Below are 17,186 nucleotides of genomic sequence, written 5' to 3' on the forward strand. Positions count from 1 at the left end.
GGCGAATGTCATTAATTCCTGATAAAAAATGTATAACGAAAAAGTGATATTTGAGTCTTTCATTGTAAAATTTATTCCAGGAACCAAGTATATTAAAAGGTTTTAATCGAAATTTTTGACTCAAGCATTTCGTTGAAAATGGGGGGGGGGCATTTATTTGGTTTGCCTACCCTGGTGAAAATTCCTGGCGCCGCCACTGGGTGTTCCCAGGTGGTCTCCCTCCCAAGTACTGACCGCGCTCGACGCTGCTTAACTTCGGTGATCGGACGAGAACCGGTGTATTCAGCGTGATTGGCCGTTGCCTAAGAATATCCCCAATAGCCCTCCTTCATAGAGTATATTTCGACCTATACCTCTACATGTTTTAAAATTAAGGTTTTTAAGTTATTTTTCTTGAAACGTTAATTTTAAGGAAAAAGAAAAACTTTTATCTTGACAAAGGACGACAAAATTCAATTAATACAAAATGTAGCCAAAAAAAAATTGTAAGCCAACGGCACGCGGTGTTCCCAGGTGGTCTCCCTCCCAAGTACTGACCGCGCTCGACGCTGCTTAACTTCGGTGATCGGACGAGAACCGGTGTATTCAGCGTGATATGGCCGTTGCCGAAAGAATATCCCCAATAGCTCTCCTTCATAGAGTATATTTCGACCTATACCTCTACATGTTTTAAAATTAAGGTTTTTAAGTTATTTTTCTTGAAACGTTAATTTTAAGGAAAAAGAAAAACTTTTATCTTGACAAAGGACGACAAAATTCAATTAATACAAAATGTAGCCAAAAAAAAATTGTAAGCCAACGGCACGCGGTGTTCCCAGGTGGTCTCCCTCCCAAGTACTGACCGCGCTCGACGCTGCTTAACTTCGGTGATAGGACGAGACATATACCTCTACATGTTTTAAAATTAAGGTTCTTGAGTCATTTTTCTTAAAACGTTAATTTTAAGGAAAAAGAAAAACCTTTATCTTGACAAAGGACGACAAAATTCAATTAATACAAAATGTAGCCAAAAAAAAATTGTAAGCCAACGGCACGCGGTGTTCCCAGGTGGTCTCCCTCCCAAGTACTGACCGCGCTCGACGCTGCTTAACTTCGGTGATCGGACGAGAACCGGTGTATTCAGCGTGATATGGCCGTTGCCGAAAGAATATCCCCAATAGCCCTCCTTCATAGAGTATATTTCGACCTATACCTCTACATGTTTTAAAATTAAGGTTTTTAAGTTATTTTTCTTGAAACGTTAATTTTAAGGAAAAAGAAAAACTTTTATCTTGACAAAAGACGACGAAATTCAATTAATACAAAATGTAGCCAAAAAAAATTGTAAGCCTACGGCACGCGGTGTTCCCAGGTGGTCTCCCTCCCAAGTACTGACCGCGCTCGACGCTGCTTAACTTCGGTGATAGGACGAGACATATACCTCTACATGTTTTAAAATTAAGGTTCTTGAGTCATTTTTCTTAAAACGTTAATTTTAAGGAAAAAGAAAAAACTTTTAACTTGACAAAAGACGACGAAATTCAATTAATACAAAATGTAGCCAAAAAAAATTGTAAGCCTAGGGCACGCGGTGTTCCCAGGTGGTCTCCCTCCCAAGTACTGACCGCGCTCGACGCTGCTTAACTTCGGTGATATAACGAGACATATACCTCTACATGTTTTAAAATTAAGGTTCTTGAGTCATTTTTCTTAAAACGTTAATTTTAAGGAAAAAGAAAAAACTTTAAACTTGACAAAAGACGACGAAATTCAATTAATACAAAATGTAGCCAAAAAAAAATTGTAAGCCAACAGCACGCGGTGTTCCCAGGTGGTCTCCCTCCCAAGTACTGACCGCGCTCGACGCTGCTTAACTTCGGTGATAGGACGAGACATATACCTCTACATATTTTAAAATTAAGGTTCTTGAGTCATTTTGCTTAAAACGTTAATTTTAAGGAAAAAGAAAAAACTTTTATCTTGACAAAAGACGATGAAATTCAATTAATACAAAATGTAGCCAAAAAAATTGTAAGCCAACGGCACGCGGTGTTCCCAGGTGGTCTCCCTCCCAAGTACTGACCGCGCTCGACGCTGCTTAACTTCGGTGATCGGACGAGAACCGGTGTATTCAGCGTGATATGGCCGTTGCCGAAAGAATATCCCCAATAGCCCTCCTTCATAGAGTATATTTCGACCTATACCTCTACATGTTTTAAAATTAAGGTTTTTAAGTTATTTTTCTTGAAACGTTAATTTTAAGGAAAAAGAAAAACTTTTATCTTGACAAAGGACGACAAAATTCAATTAATACAAAATGTAGCCAAAAAAAAATTGTAAGCCAACGGCACGCGGTGTTCCCAGGTGGTCTCCCTCCCAAGTACTGACCGCGCTCGACGCTGCTTAACTTCGATGATCGGACGAGAACCGGTGTATTCAGCGTGATATGGCCGTTGCCGAAAGAATATCCCCAATAGCCCTCCTTCATAGAGTATATTTCGACCTATACCTCTACATGTTTTAAAATTAAGGTTTTTAAGTTATTTTTCTTGAAACGTTAATTTTAAGGAAAAAGAAAAAAACTTTTATCTTGACAAAAGACGACGAAATTCAATTAATACAAAATGTAGCCAAAACAAATTGTAAGCCAACGGCACGCGGTGTTCCCAGGTGGTCTCCCTCCCAAGTACTGACCGCGCTCGACGCTGCTTAACTTCGGTGATAGGACGAGACATATACCTCTACATGTTTTAAAATTAAGGTTCTTGAGTCATTTTTCTTAAAACGTTAATTTTAAGGAAAAAGAAAAAACTTTTAACTTGACAAAAGACGACGAAATTCAATTAATACAAAATGTAGCCAAAAAAAATTGTAAGCCTAGGGCACGCGGTGTTCCCAGGTGGTCTCCCTCCCAAGTACTGACCGCGCTCGACGCTGCTTAACTTCGGTGATATAACGAGACATATACCTCTACATGTTTTAAAATTAAGGTTCTTGAGTCATTTTTCTTAAAACGTTAATTTTAAGGAAAAAGAAAAAACTTTAAACTTGACAAAAGACGACGAAATTCAATTAATACAAAATGTAGCCAAAAAAAAATTGTAAGCCAACAGCACGCGGTGTTCCCAGGTGGTCTCCCTCCCAAGTACTGACCGCGCTCGACGCTGCTTAACTTCGGTGATAGGACGAGACATATACCTCTACATATTTTAAAATTAAGGTTCTTGAGTCATTTTGCTTAAAACGTTAATTTTAAGGAAAAAGAAAAAACTTTTATCTTGACAAAAGACGATGAAATTCAATTAATACAAAATGTAGCCAAAAAAATTGTAAGCCAACGGCACGCGGTGTTCCCAGGTGGTCTCCCTCCCAAGTACTGACCGCGCTCGACGCTGCTTAACTTCGGTGATCGGACGAGAACCGGTGTATTCAGCGTGATATGGCCGTTGCCGAAAGAATATCCCCAATAGCCCTCCTTCATAGAGTATATTTCGACCTATACCTCTACATGTTTTAAAATTAAGGTTTTTAAGTTATTTTTCTTGAAACGTTAATTTTAAGGAAAAAGAAAAACTTTTATCTTGACAAAGGACGACAAAATTCAATTAATACAAAATGTAGCCAAAAAAAAATTGTAAGCCAACGGCACGCGGTGTTCCCAGGTGGTCTCCCTCCCAAGTACTGACCGCGCTCGACGCTGCTTAACTTCGATGATCGGACGAGAACCGGTGTATTCAGCGTGATATGGCCGTTGCCGAAAGAATATCCCCAATAGCCCTCCTTCATAGAGTATATTTCGACCTATACCTCTACATGTTTTAAAATTAAGGTTTTTAAGTTATTTTTCTTGAAACGTTAATTTTAAGGAAAAAGAAAAAAACTTTTATCTTGACAAAAGACGACGAAATTCAATTAATACAAAATGTAGCCAAAACAAATTGTAAGCCAACGGCACGCGGTGTTCCCAGGTGGTCTCCCTCCCAAGTACTGACCGCGCCCGACGCTGCTTAACTTCGGTGATCGGACGAGAACCGGTGTATTCAGCGTGATTGGCCGTTGCCTAAGAATATCCCCAATAGCCCTCCTTCATAGAGTATATTTCGACCTATACCTCTACATGTTTTAAAATTAAGGTTTTTAAGTTATTTTTCTTGAAACGTTAATTTTAAGGAAAAAGAAAAACTTTTATCTTGACAAAGGACAACAAAATTCAATTAATACAAAATGTAGCCAAAAAAAAATTGTAAGCCAACGGCACGCGGTGTTCCCAGGTGGTCTCCCTCCCAAGTACTGACCGCGCTCGACGCTGCTTAACTTCGGTGATAGGACGAGACATATACCTCTACATGTTTTAAAATTAAGGTTCTTGAGTCATTTTTCTTAAAACGTTAATTTTAAGGAAAAAGAAAAACCTTTATCTTGACAAAGGACGACAAAATTCAATTAATACAAAATGTAGCCAAAAAAAAAATGTAAGCCAACGGCACGCGGTGTTCCCAGGTGGTCTCCCTCCCAAGTACTGACCGCGCTCGACGCTGCTTAACTTCGGTGATCGGACGAGAACCGGTGTATTCAGCGTGATATGGCCGTTGCCGAAAGAATATCCCCTATAGCCCTCCTTCATAGAGTATATTTCGACCTATACCTCTACATGTTTTAAAATTAAGGTTTTTAAGTTATTTTTCTTGAAACGTTAATTTTAAGGAAAAAGAAAAACTTTTATCTTGACAAAAGACGACGAAATTCAATTAATAAAAAATGTAGCCAAAACAAATTGTAAGCCAACGGCACGCGGTGTTCCCAGGTGGTCTCCCTCCCAAGTACTGACCGCGCTCGACGCTGCTTAACTTCGGTGATCGGACGAGAACCGGTGTATTCAGCGTGATATGGCCGTTGCCGAAAGAATATCCCCAATAGCCCTCCTTCATAGAGTATATTTCGACCTATACCTCTACATGTTTTAAAATTAAGGTTTTTAAGTTATTTTTCTTGAAACGTTAATTTTAAGGAAAAAGAAAAACTTTTATCTTGACAAAGGACGACAAAATTCAATTAATACAAAATGTAGCCAAAAAAAATTGTAAGCCTACGGCACGCGGTGTTCCCAGGTGGTCTCCCTCCCAAGTACTGACCGCGCTCGACGCTGCTTAACTTCGGTGATATAACGAGACATATACCTCTACATGTTTTAAAATTAAGGTTCTTGAGTCATTTTTCTTAAAACGTTAATTTTAAGGAAAAAGAAAAAACTTTAAACTTGACAAAAGACGACGAAATTCAATTAATACAAAATGTAGCCAAAAAAAATTGTAAACCAACAGCACGCGGTGTTCCCAGGTGGTCTCCCTCCCAAGTACTGACCGCGCTCGACGCTGCTTAACTTCGGTGATAGGACGAGACATATACCTCTACATATTTTAAAATTAAGGTTCTTGAGTCATTTTGCTTAAAACGTTAATTTTAAGGAAAAAGAAAAAACTTTTATCTTGACAAAAGACGATGAAATTCAATTAATACAAAATGTAGCCAAAAAAATTGTAAGCCAACGGCACGCGGTGTTCCCAGGTGGTCTCCCTCCCAAGTACTGACCGCGCTCGACGCTGCTTAACTTCGGTGATCGGACGAGAACCGGTGTATTCAGCGTGATATGGCCGTTGCCGAAAGAATATCCCCAATAGCTCTCCTTCGTAGAGTATATTTCGACCTATACCTCTACATGTTTTAAAATTAAGGTTTTTAAGTTATTTTTCTTGAAACGTTAATTTTAAGGAAAAAGAAAAACTTTTATCTTGACAAAGGACAACAAAATTCAATTAATACAAAATGTAGCCAAAAAAAAATTGTAAGCCAACGGCACGCGGTGTTCCCAGGTGGTCTCCCTCCCAAGTACTGACCGCGCTCGACGCTGCTTAACTTCGGTGATAGGACGAGACATATACCTCTACATGTTTTAAAATTAAGGTTCTTGAGTCATTTTTCTTAAAACGTTAATTTTAAGGAAAAAGAAAAACCTTTATCTTGACAAAGGACGACAAAATTCAATTAATACAAAATGTAGCCAAAAAAAAAATGTAAGCCAACGGCACGCGGTGTTCCCAGGTGGTCTCCCTCCCAAGTACTGACCGCGCTCGACGCTGCTTAACTTCGGTGATCGGACGAGAACCGGTGTATTCAGCGTGATATGGCCGTTGCCGAAAGAATATCCCCTATAGCCCTCCTTCATAGAGTATATTTCGACCTATACCTCTACATGTTTTAAAATTAAGGTTTTTAAGTTATTTTTCTTGAAACGTTAATTTTAAGGAAAAAGAAAAACTTTTATCTTGACAAAAGACGACGAAATTCAATTAATAAAAAATGTAGCCAAAACAAATTGTAAGCCAACGGCACGCGGTGTTCCCAGGTGGTCTCCCTCCCAAGTACTGACCGCGCTCGACGCTGCTTAACTTCGGTGATCGGACGAGAACCGGTGTATTCAGCGTGATATGGCCGTTGCCGAAAGAATATCCCCAATAGCCCTCCTTCATAGAGTATATTTCGACCTATACCTCTACATGTTTTAAAATTAAGGTTTTTAAGTTATTTTTCTTGAAACGTTAATTTTAAGGAAAAAGAAAAACTTTTATCTTGACAAAGGACGACAAAATTCAATTAATACAAAATGTAGCCAAAAAAAATTGTAAGCCTACGGCACGCGGTGTTCCCAGGTGGTCTCCCTCCCAAGTACTGACCGCGCTCGACGCTGCTTAACTTCGGTGATATAACGAGACATATACCTCTACATGTTTTAAAATTAAGGTTCTTGAGTCATTTTTCTTAAAACGTTAATTTTAAGGAAAAAGAAAAAACTTTAAACTTGACAAAAGACGACGAAATTCAATTAATACAAAATGTAGCCAAAAAAAATTGTAAACCAACAGCACGCGGTGTTCCCAGGTGGTCTCCCTCCCAAGTACTGACCGCGCTCGACGCTGCTTAACTTCGGTGATAGGACGAGACATATACCTCTACATATTTTAAAATTAAGGTTCTTGAGTCATTTTGCTTAAAACGTTAATTTTAAGGAAAAAGAAAAAACTTTTATCTTGACAAAAGACGATGAAATTCAATTAATACAAAATGTAGCCAAAAAAATTGTAAGCCAACGGCACGCGGTGTTCCCAGGTGGTCTCCCTCCCAAGTACTGACCGCGCTCGACGCTGCTTAACTTCGGTGATCGGACGAGAACCGGTGTATTCAGCGTGATATGGCCGTTGCCGAAAGAATATCCCCAATAGCCCTCCTTCATAGAGTATATTTCGACCTATACCTCTACATGTTTTAAAATTAAGGTTTTTAAGTTATTTTTCTTGAAACGTTAATTTTAAGGAAAAAGAAAAAAACTTTTATCTTGACAAAAGACGACGAAATTCAATTAATACAAAATGTAGCCAAAACAAATTGTAAGCCAACGGCACGCGGTGTTCCCAGTGGCGGCGCTAGGGGGTAGGCAGAGTAGGCCACTGCCTACCTTCAAATGTCAAGGGGGCCCCAAAATCATCCTATAAATTGATCTAGAAAGGGCCTCAAAATGCTCCAAAGATATAAAATTCGCTAAAAGAGGCAATAGGCGAATGTCATTAATTCCTGATAAAAAATGTATAACGAAAAAGTGATATTTGAGTCTTTCATTGTAAAATTTATTCCAGGAACCAAGTATATTAAAAGGTTTTAATCGAAATTTTTGACTCAAGCATTTCGTTGAAAATGGGGGGGGGGGGGGGCATTTATTTGGTTTGCCTACCCTGGTGAAAATTCCTGGCGCCGCCACTGGGTGTTCCCAGGTGGTCTCCCTCCCAAGTACTGACCGCGCTCGACGCTGCTTAACTTCGGCGATCGGACGAGAACCGGTGTATTCAGCGTGATTGGCCGTTGCCTAAGAATATCCCCAATAGCCCTCCTTCATAGAGTATATTTCGACCTATACCTCTACATGTTTTAAAATTAAGGTTTTTAAGTTATTTTTCTTGAAACGTTAATTTTAAGGAAAAAGAAAAACTTTTATCTTGACAAAGGACGACAAAATTCAATTAATACAAAATGTAGCCAAAAAAAAATTGTAAGCCAACGGCACGCGGTGTTCCCAGGTGGTCTCCCTCCCAAGTACTGACCGCGCTCGACGCTGCTTAACTTCGGTGATAGGACGAGACATATACCTCTACATGTTTTAAAATTAAGGTTCTTGAGTCATTTTTCTTAAAACGTTAATTTTAAGGAAAAAGAAAAAACTTTAAACTTGACAAAAGACGACGAAATTCAATTAATACAAAATGTAGCCAAAAAAAAATTGTAAGCCAACGGCACGCGGTGTTGCGAAAAAGCTTAAACGCAAAAGGGGGGGAGAGCAATTAGATAAAGTACACTAAAGTCACTCGCCGACTGAAAAACGAGAGACTTTTAAGGGGTGATCAAGAATTGAAATGATGAACACGTTAAGTTAATTCAAACCAAAACCATTTTATTTTCAAAACCGCTAACTACCGAACAAAGGCGCACAAAATAAAGGTAGCTAAAGAATTTTTAACCGCCGCTCTTCTTTCTTTCAAAATTACAACTGCCTCTTCAACGGCCAGAAAAACGAGGCCAATTTTTCCACAAAAACCCGGATCTTGGGCAGCGAGGCTACTCCCCACTCCCATTGGTCAAGACCCATTCAAAATTTCCCCAAACATTCCAAACTCGTGACGTCGGAAGGGATTAGGACCCCAACAATATGGCAGTAAGTGCCAAAAATACAAATTATAACAATGAAATGAAACTCGAAAAATATAAAACTAAATAAATACAATTACAAGAATAAAATACACAAGTTAATAAATTTACACAAATCACAATTATACACTTAATAACAATTTTAAACGTACACAATTAGACACATATTAATTATTTTATATACAAAAAAATGGGGCATGAATTTAATTTTTAACAGACTCCCGCCCTTGACCAGAATGGTCAAGAAAAATAAGAAAATTAAATATTAATACTCTATATGGTATAACATTTGCACAGGCCGTCTAATCTTAGTGCCATTTGGTAATCTTACAATGCACGATCTAATTCCTTTACCAAACTCATCCACTATACCATATCTCCACATTAGGCGAGGAAGCTTAGGCTCCTCAATTAAAACAAAATCACCAATTTTTAATTCTTTCGTAGGTTTACATTTTTTAACATTGTGCGCGGAAGGCAGTTCCAACATATAATTACTCTTCCACTTTGTCCAAAATTGATCCAACAAACTTTGACGGTGTTTTAACCGAATTTTTAATTGTTCCTCTTTGGGATTTAACCGTTCATTTTTCCCGAAAACCTGAGAAGGTAGTACGGTCAACCTCTGACCGACTAAGAAATGGGCGGGGGTTAAAGGTATTGGCTCCTTGGCGTCCCCGTAAACAAAAGTGAGTGGGCGAGAATTAATGGTCGCTTCAATTTCGGTTAGTACCGTTTGAATTTCTTCAAAATTTAATCTAGATTTCCCAAGCACATTTCTGAGAGCTACCTTAACAGAGCGAACGAGTCGCTCCCAAAACCCACCCCACCAGGCGGCGCGATCGGCGATGTACCTCCACGAAATTTTGTGAACACCGAAAAAATTTATTACTTCCGGACTCCTGATATTTTCAAACAATTTGGCAAGATCGGCGTCCGCTCTTTTGAAAGTCATCGCGTTATCGCTGTACATAACCCGAATAATTCCGCGCCGCGAAATGAAACGCCTGAAGGCGAGTAGAAATTTTTCCGTCGATAAATCCGACACCAGTTCTAAGTGTACCGCGCGCGTTACCGCGCACGTGAAAAGCGCCACGTAACATTTGTCCATGTCCTTTGAATAGAGAGGACCCGCGAAATCCGTTCCAGTCACTTCAAATGGTGGCCCCGGAGTAGTCCTTGTTGCCGGTAGGGGCGCCATGACGACGCTGGAAGGCTTGGCCTTGAACTTCTTGCATACGGGACAAACGTGTATGACCCCTTTAATCAGCTGTCTGGCCCGGGGAATCCAATAACTTTCCCTTATTTCGACCAATGTGCTATTTACTCCGCCGTGCATCAACCGCTCGTGATGATGCTTGACCAGGAGCTCGGAGAAGCGATGAGTTGGCGCCAAAATACGAGGATGCTTCTCCGCGTAGGTGAAATTGTCTCCCGTCAAGCGGCCTCCTACGCGCATAATTCCTTTCTCGTCAAGCTGCGGCTGGAGAGCTAGAAGTGACGACTCTCTCGGAACCATTTTCTGATTCGTCAAATTAGCCATTTCACCCGCGTACGATTGTTCTTGGACGACTCGAACCCAGTATTCCTCCGCCTCGATCATCTCTTCCGCTTCTATGGGCGACAGTGGTTCTTTCGATCGTTTCCCCGTGATAATTTTTACAAATCGCCTTATCCAAACCGTGATTCTCAGAACCACTTTTAACTCGCTGTACCTGGCCAGTTCCAGTACTGGACCAATAGAATTTTGAATGACGCAAACGGCTTGGATCGCATCCCTGTAGGCCGCCCTCAGCTCTATTTCCGCTAGTTTGGTATCCACTCTGCCGCTCTGAATTCCCGAAGTGAGTTCTCCGCCGCTTACGAACCAATCTGGTCCGAACCACCAAAGTTGACTTTTAGATAACTCCACTAAGGACTTTCCTCTAGTCGGCAAGTCCGCCGGGTTAGTTTTTCCTTCGCAATGTCTCCAATTTAGAGGATCCGTTAGTTGATGAATTTCTTTTACGCGATTCGCGACGAATGGTAAAAATTCTTTCGGTGGTCCTCTGATCCACCTCAGTACTATCGTCGAATCCGTGTAAAACCGTATGTGTTCTAATTTCTCGGAAAATGTTGGTATTAGCGCGTTTGCGAGACGAGATCCAATAAGGGCGCCCATCAATTCCAGCCGAGGCAGGGTTAATTTCTTTTCCAGTGGCGCGACTCGGCCCTTCGAGGCGATGAGGGTGGTACGAACTCTCCCGCTGGGCTCCCGGTACCGAACGTAGGCGACCGCTCCGTAGCCTTTTTCGCTCGCGTCAACGAATACGTGTAGCTCCGGGGCTACTTCTTTACGTTTTCCTTCAAAAATGTGGCGCTGAATCTTAATTAGTTGAAGATTTTGGAGGTCCTCGCACCAATTGTTGTATCTTTCGGACAATTCCGGTGGCAGTTCGTCATCCCACGCGATGGCCCGTTTCTGTTTTAGATCCCCTTCGCTCTTCTCCGTCCAAAGTTCTTGGAAAATAAATTTAGCCTTCATGACGAAAGGCGTCAGGAACCCCAGAGGGTCGAATACTCGCGCTACCGCTTTCAGGACCCATCTTTTAGTATTCTTCCGATCAACCAGAAATGCCGTAAGCGCGCTGTGATCAAAGTGCAAAACGTCATTATTTTCGTTCCACGAGAGGCCCAGCACTTTGCCTGAACTTTCTTGGGGGTCCTTGTTATTCTCTTTCTTAACGCCAAGCCGTTCTAGTAAGTCCGCGGAGTTGCTCCTCCATTTCCGTAGCGTCATACCAGCTTCCGAAAAAATTGTCCTGGCTTCGCTTGACAGTTTATAGGCATTCTCGACGTTATCCGAACCAGATAAAAAATCGTCCATGTATAATTCGTTGAGAATCGCTTCGCTCGTGGTAGGATACTTCTCCTTATAGCCCTGGACGTGATGCCTGATGGTGGCTGAAAGTAGAAAGGGGCTCGCATTCACCCCGAAGGGCACTCTTTTTAGCCGATAGATATCGAGCTTTTGTTTATCTTCATCCGCTTCCAATCCAATCCATAAAAATCGGAGCGCGTCCCGATCTTCCGGCGCGATGCTTATTTGATGGAAAGCCTTCTCGACGTCGGCTATCACCGCAATTTTCTTCTCCCGAAATCTGACCAAGATTGTGAACATATTCGGTAGGAGGTTTGGTCCCGATTTCACGCAGTCATTTAACGAAAGCGTTCCTTTCGCAAAACTGGTCGGGTCGTAAACGATCCGGAGCTTGGTTGTAAGGCTTCCCTCCCGTAGTACCGCTCTGTGTGGAAGGTAATACGCTGGCCTCCCCGCTGGAGGTACCAATTCGTTGTCTGGGACCTTTTCCACGATTCCGGATTTGATCTGCTCCGCCATGACTCCATTGTAATTTTCAAATACGCTCGGGTTCGCCTTCAGTTTCGTGAGTAGATTCCGCGTCCGACGACCGGCTACTTCGAAGTTGTCACCCAATTTTTCTACGTTGTCTCTCCAAGGAAGAGCTACCTGATATCTGCCATCTTTAAAGGCGATTGATTTCTCGAAGGCCAGCATTGTTTGTTCATTTTCTTCCGATTGATTAGTTGATTTGTCGACGATACCGAGGGCGTCTAACTCCCAGAACGATCGTAGTTGAGAGGAGAGTTGACCTTCGTCGATACCGACCCGCATTACCGTTACGCAATTGACTCCGATAGAAGGCGCTGTAGAGTTAGTCGGACCGTTGATTGTCCATCCGAAGAGGGAATTTGACGCGACGAGACCCGGTCCTAATCTTTCCGTCTCTTGGTCGTTGATGATGTACCAGAGGTAATCCGTGCCGATTAAAATTTCGATGGGAGCGTCTTCTTGAACTCCGAAAGCCGATTCGTCCGCATCCGCGAGTTGTAGACCGCGCTTGGCCATTTCTTCGATGACGTCTGGTGGCGGCGAATTGAATATCGCGTTACAGATGTTTCGCGCTTCCAACGCGACGATAGAAAACCGCTTTTCAGGATGACGGGGGTTGCTCAAATTTACCCGCACGATTTTTCGCCTGTACCGAATGGGCGATCCGCCTTCGAACCGATGCACGTCCACGGTCTCTTCGCCGAGGACCTCGAGATTGAGCTTTCGCGACAGACTCTCGCTGATGAAACTAACTTGACTACCGCTGTCAAAAAACACGCGCGACTTTAATTTTTCTCCTCGCGTGTCGGTGACTAACACTCGCGCTGTTTGAAGTAGTACCATTTTCTTGGGACGTTCGACGCACGCGCTTGTTACGGCCGCTCCCCCCGTGGGGTTGGCCGGCTGTCTCACGAACGATTCGGGTTGTTTAGGAGCACTATTTTCGTTGCTGACGCATACCGCCTGGTGGTGTTTTAACCCGCAAAATCTACATCTACGCCATTTTTGATGGCAACTAGCCGCCATATGACCACCTTTTAAACATATAAAACATAACCGCTTGTTTAAAATAACTTCCCTACGTTCCGTAACACTTTTCTCGCACAGGTGTGGGGGATGATCCGCGCTGTCACAAAAAGGGCAATTTCTGACATTAGGAATTTTATGAGTGACCCCTACACTTAAAGACGCTGCCGTTGGCAGCCCGCTCCTGTTATTATTATTATATCTCGCTGGTTTAGAACCATAGTTACTACTTTGATAATTTGGTCTATCCCGGACAATTTTAGATTGAGGTTCGGTTCTTTTAAGGGAGCGCGCTCTTTCCATACACGTAATTTCTGTTTGTACATAATTCAATAAATCTCTGTATTCCCATTCTGATCGCTTATGAACCTGACTTCTGCCAAAAGCTAATACAATGTCTTCGGGTAGTAACCCGCCGATAATATGCACTAAAAAACTACCGTAACTATCAACATTTACATCCAACGCCTCTAGGCTTCGTACCTCTACCTCGCAAGAATCATACAAATCTTTTAAAGCCTGAATGTCATTTGAGTTCGTAACTGGTTTTAATTGAATGAGATTGTTCTTATGTTTACCAATAATAAGTTCCGGTCTCCCGAATCTATCCTGAATAAGCTCGATTGCCGCGTCATAATTGTTTTCCGTGGTTGCTAACCCCGCTATGGCCCTAGCGGCCTTCCCTTCTAAATAACTTCTAAGAAAAACAAACTTATCTAATTTTTCAATTTCCTTTCTGGAGTGGATCGCCGTTTTGAATTGTCCCCAGAAGGCTTGCCACTTGAGGTAGTCTCCGTCGTACCGTGGTATCTCCAATTTCGGGAGGCGCACCGTAGGAACGGTCGCCGTCGCCACGCTCCTTATAGACTGGTTGTCGTCCTCGCGCCTGAGATCCGGGGGGCCTCGCTGGTACGCCGACTGATGAAACGATTGGTGCCGCTGCACGTATCGAATGGCCTGATTCCGCACGATGATAAGCCGCTCGTTGTACATCATTGTCACCTCTAATTCCGCTTCCAGTTTTTCGCCTTCCATGAATTCTTGAATTTCTTTGTCGTAGCCTAAAAGATCCTTTTCTTTCGCGTTCAAAACTCCGATCCAATCTTCTAGCGAGTTTACGTCCGGTTCCGCTAACTTCAAACTCGCCTCGACCTTGTCTAATGTTTTAGTTATCCACGTTTTTACCGAGCCCCGCTGGCTAACTAGGCGCGCTAGTTTTTTCTCTTCACTCGACATAGTTCTAACTAATATTAATACCGCTTCACAAATTAATTTAACCGCACGTTCGACTCACCACTTCGTCACTCGATCACCGTTCCCGGGTTTCGGCACCAAAAAATGTTGCGAAAAAGCTTAAACGCAAAAGGGGGGGAGAGCAATTAGATAAAGTACACTAAAGTCACTCGCCGACTGAAAAACGAGAGACTTTTAAGGGGTGATCAAGAATTGAAATGATGAACACGTTAAGTTAATTCAAACCAAAACCATTTTATTTTCAAAACCGCTAACTACCGAACAAAGGCGCACAAAATAAAGGTAGCTAAAGAATTTTTAACCGCCGCTCTTCTTTCTTTCAAAATTACAACTGCCTCTTCAACGGCCAGAAAAACGAGGCCAATTTTTCCACAAAAACCCGGATCTTGGGCAGCGAGGCTACTCCCCACTCCCATTGGTCAAGACCCATTCAAAATTTCCCCAAACATTCCAAACTCGTGACGTCGGAAGGGATTAGGACCCCAACAATATGGCAGTAAGTGCCAAAAATACAAATTATAACAATGAAATGAAACTCGAAAAATATAAAACTAAATAAATACAATTACAAGAATAAAATACACAAGTTAATAAATTTACACAAATCACAATTATACACTTAATAACAATTTTAAACGTACACAATTAGACACATATTAATTATTTTATATACAAAAAAATGGGGCATGAATTTAATTTTTAACACGCGGTGTTCCCAGGTGGTCTCCCTCCCAAGTACTGACCGCGCTCGACGCTGCTTAACTTCGGTGATAGGACGAGACATATACCTCTACATATTTTAAAATTAAGGTTCTTGAGTCATTTTGCTTAAAACGTTAATTTTAAGGAAAAAGAAAAAACTTTTATCTTGACAAAAGACGATGAAATTCAATTAATACAAAATGTAGCCAAAAAAATTGTAAGCCAACGGCACGCGGTGTTCCCAGGTGGTCTCCCTCCCAAGTACTGACCGCGCTCGACGCTGCTTAACTTCGGTGATCGGACGAGAACCGGTGTATTCAGCGTGATATGGCCGTTGCCGAAAGAATATCCCCAATAGCCCTCCTTCATAGAGTATATTTCGACCTATACCTCTACATGTTTTAAAATTAAGGTTTTTAAGTTATTTTTCTTGAAACGTTAATTTTAAGGAAAAAGAAAAAAACTTTTATCTTGACAAAAGACGACGAAATTCAATTAATACAAAATGTAGCCAAAACAAATTGTAAGCCAACGGCACGCGGTGTTCCCAGTGGCGGCGCTAGGGGGTAGGCAGAGTAGGCCACTGCCTACCTTCAAATGTCAAGGGGGCCCCAAAATCATCCTATAAATTGATCTAGAAAGGGCCTCAAAATGCTCCAAAGATATAAAATTCGCTAAAAGAGGCAATAGGCGAATGTCATTAATTCCTGATAAAAAATGTATAACGAAAAAGTGATATTTGAGTCTTTCATTGTAAAATTTATTCCAGGAACCAAGTATATTAAAAGGTTTTAATCGAAATTTTTGACTCAAGCATTTCGTTGAAAATGGGGGGGGGGGGGGGGCATTTATTTGGTTTGCCTACCCTGGTGAAAATTCCTGGCGCCGCCACTGGGTGTTCCCAGGTGGTCTCCCTCCCAAGTACTGACCGCGCTCGACGCTGCTTAACTTCGGCGATCGGACGAGAACCGGTGTATTCAGCGTGATTGGCCGTTGCCTAAGAATATCCCCAATAGCCCTCCTTCATAGAGTATATTTCGACCTATACCTCTACATGTTTTAAAATTAAGGTTTTTAAGTTATTTTTCTTGAAACGTTAATTTTAAGGAAAAAGAAAAACTTTTATCTTGACAAAGGACGACAAAATTCAATTAATACAAAATGTAGCCAAAAAAAAATTGTAAGCCAACGGCACGCGGTGTTCCCAGGTGGTCTCCCTCCCAAGTACTGACCGCGCTCGACGCTGCTTAACTTCGGTGATCGGACGAGAACCGGTGTATTCAGCGTGATATGGCCGTTGCCGAAAGAATATCCCCAATAGCTCTCCTTCATAGAGTATATTTCGACCTATACCTCTACATGTTTTAAAATTAAGGTTTTTAAGTTATTTTTCTTGAAACGTTAATTTTAAGGAAAAAGAAAAACTTTTATCTTGACAAAGGACGACAAAATTCAATTAATACAAAATGTAGCCAAAAAAAAATTGTAAGCCAACGGCACGCGGTGTTCCCAGGTGGTCTCCCTCCCAAGTACTGACCGCGCTCGACGCTGCTTAACTTCGGTGATCGGACGAGAACCGGTGTATTCAGCGTGATATGTCCGTTGCCGAAAGAATATCCCCAATAGCTCTCCTTCATAGAGTATATTTCGACCTATACCTCTACATGTTTTAAAATTAAGGTTTTTAAGTTATTTTTCTTGAAACGTTAATTTTAAGGAAAAAGAAAAAAACTTTTATCTTGACAAAAGACGACGAAATTCAATTAATACAAAATGTAGCCAAAACAAATTGTAAGCCAACGGCACGCGGTGTTCCCAGTGGCGGCGCTAGGGGGTAGGCCAAGTAGGCCACTGCCTACCTTCAAATGTCAAGGGGGCCCCAAAATCATCCTATAAATTGATCTAGAAAGGGCCTCAAAATGCTCCAAAGATATAAAATTCGCTAAAAGAGGCAATAGGCGAATGTCATTAATTCCTGATAAAAAATGTATAACGAAAAAGTGATATTTGAGTCTTTCATTGTAAAATTTATTCCAGGAACCAAGTATATTAAAAGGTTTTAATCGAAATTTTTGACTCAAGC

The 17,186-nt window shown here is 41.6% G+C and overlaps 1 protein-coding gene, 15 non-coding genes and 4 pseudogenes across 16 annotated transcripts; all 20 read right to left on the bottom strand.

The window, feature by feature from the left end:
- Positions 1-185: 185 nt before the first annotated feature.
- Positions 186-303, bottom strand: LOC149943118 (5S ribosomal RNA; annotated as a pseudogene).
- Positions 304-488: 185 nt separating this feature from the next.
- LOC149943119 (5S ribosomal RNA) lies at positions 489-607 on the bottom strand. Its single transcript, XR_016481761.1, has one exon. It is a non-coding gene; the product is annotated as a 5S ribosomal RNA (ribosomal RNA).
- Positions 608-1,022: 415 nt separating this feature from the next.
- LOC149943120 (5S ribosomal RNA) lies at positions 1,023-1,141 on the bottom strand. Its single transcript, XR_016481763.1, has one exon. It is a non-coding gene; the product is annotated as a 5S ribosomal RNA (ribosomal RNA).
- Positions 1,142-2,013: 872 nt separating this feature from the next.
- LOC149943121 (5S ribosomal RNA) lies at positions 2,014-2,132 on the bottom strand. The gene has a single exon (XR_016481764.1). It is a non-coding gene; the product is annotated as a 5S ribosomal RNA (ribosomal RNA).
- Positions 2,133-2,318: 186 nt separating this feature from the next.
- LOC149943122 (5S ribosomal RNA) lies at positions 2,319-2,437 on the bottom strand. The gene has a single exon (XR_016481444.1). It is a non-coding gene; the product is annotated as a 5S ribosomal RNA (ribosomal RNA).
- Positions 2,438-3,311: 874 nt separating this feature from the next.
- LOC149943123 (5S ribosomal RNA) lies at positions 3,312-3,430 on the bottom strand. Its single transcript, XR_016481765.1, has one exon. It is a non-coding gene; the product is annotated as a 5S ribosomal RNA (ribosomal RNA).
- A 186-nt stretch (positions 3,431-3,616) lies between these two features.
- On the bottom strand, positions 3,617-3,735 carry LOC149943124 (5S ribosomal RNA). The gene has a single exon (XR_016481445.1). It is a non-coding gene; the product is annotated as a 5S ribosomal RNA (ribosomal RNA).
- Positions 3,736-3,922: 187 nt separating this feature from the next.
- On the bottom strand, positions 3,923-4,040 carry LOC149943125 (5S ribosomal RNA; annotated as a pseudogene).
- A 414-nt stretch (positions 4,041-4,454) lies between these two features.
- Positions 4,455-4,573, bottom strand: LOC149943126 (5S ribosomal RNA). Its single transcript, XR_016481766.1, has one exon. It is a non-coding gene; the product is annotated as a 5S ribosomal RNA (ribosomal RNA).
- Positions 4,574-4,758: 185 nt separating this feature from the next.
- Positions 4,759-4,877, bottom strand: LOC149943127 (5S ribosomal RNA). Its single transcript, XR_016481770.1, has one exon. It is a non-coding gene; the product is annotated as a 5S ribosomal RNA (ribosomal RNA).
- Positions 4,878-5,519: 642 nt separating this feature from the next.
- LOC149943128 (5S ribosomal RNA) lies at positions 5,520-5,638 on the bottom strand. The gene has a single exon (XR_016481771.1). It is a non-coding gene; the product is annotated as a 5S ribosomal RNA (ribosomal RNA).
- Positions 5,639-6,053: 415 nt separating this feature from the next.
- LOC149943129 (5S ribosomal RNA) lies at positions 6,054-6,172 on the bottom strand. Its single transcript, XR_016481772.1, has one exon. It is a non-coding gene; the product is annotated as a 5S ribosomal RNA (ribosomal RNA).
- A 185-nt stretch (positions 6,173-6,357) lies between these two features.
- LOC149943130 (5S ribosomal RNA) lies at positions 6,358-6,476 on the bottom strand. The gene has a single exon (XR_016481773.1). It is a non-coding gene; the product is annotated as a 5S ribosomal RNA (ribosomal RNA).
- A 642-nt stretch (positions 6,477-7,118) lies between these two features.
- On the bottom strand, positions 7,119-7,237 carry LOC149943131 (5S ribosomal RNA). The gene has a single exon (XR_016481774.1). It is a non-coding gene; the product is annotated as a 5S ribosomal RNA (ribosomal RNA).
- Positions 7,238-7,777: 540 nt separating this feature from the next.
- On the bottom strand, positions 7,778-7,895 carry LOC149943132 (5S ribosomal RNA; annotated as a pseudogene).
- Positions 7,896-9,128: 1,233 nt separating this feature from the next.
- On the bottom strand, positions 9,129-14,383 carry LOC149943133 (uncharacterized). The gene is made up of 2 exons (XM_090179570.1): positions 9,184-14,383; positions 9,129-9,133 (listed from the first exon to the last, which is right to left on the bottom strand). The coding sequence occupies exons 1-2, from the start codon at positions 14,381-14,383 to the stop codon at positions 9,129-9,131; spliced, it is 5,205 nt and encodes a 1,734-aa protein (XP_090035696.1).
- A 940-nt stretch (positions 14,384-15,323) lies between these two features.
- Positions 15,324-15,442, bottom strand: LOC149943134 (5S ribosomal RNA). The gene has a single exon (XR_016481775.1). It is a non-coding gene; the product is annotated as a 5S ribosomal RNA (ribosomal RNA).
- A 541-nt stretch (positions 15,443-15,983) lies between these two features.
- LOC149943135 (5S ribosomal RNA) lies at positions 15,984-16,101 on the bottom strand (annotated as a pseudogene).
- A 185-nt stretch (positions 16,102-16,286) lies between these two features.
- Positions 16,287-16,405, bottom strand: LOC149943136 (5S ribosomal RNA). Its single transcript, XR_016481776.1, has one exon. It is a non-coding gene; the product is annotated as a 5S ribosomal RNA (ribosomal RNA).
- Positions 16,406-16,591: 186 nt separating this feature from the next.
- LOC149943137 (5S ribosomal RNA) lies at positions 16,592-16,710 on the bottom strand. Its single transcript, XR_016481456.1, has one exon. It is a non-coding gene; the product is annotated as a 5S ribosomal RNA (ribosomal RNA).
- Between the last annotated feature and the right edge of the window lie 476 nt (positions 16,711-17,186).

The sequence above is a fragment of the Leiobunum rupestre genome, chromosome 6 (genome assembly GCF_980474605.1).
Source record: "Leiobunum rupestre chromosome 6, qqLeiRupe1.1.hap1, whole genome shotgun sequence".
Lineage (NCBI taxonomy): Eukaryota > Metazoa > Arthropoda > Arachnida > Opiliones > Sclerosomatidae > Leiobunum > Leiobunum rupestre.

Bases quoted from the DNA above. Each gene is read 5' to 3' on its own strand.
- LOC149943133 (XM_090179570.1), bottom strand. From the start codon at position 14,383: ATGTCGAGTGAAGAGAAAAAACTAGCGCGCCTAGTTAGCCAGCGGGGC.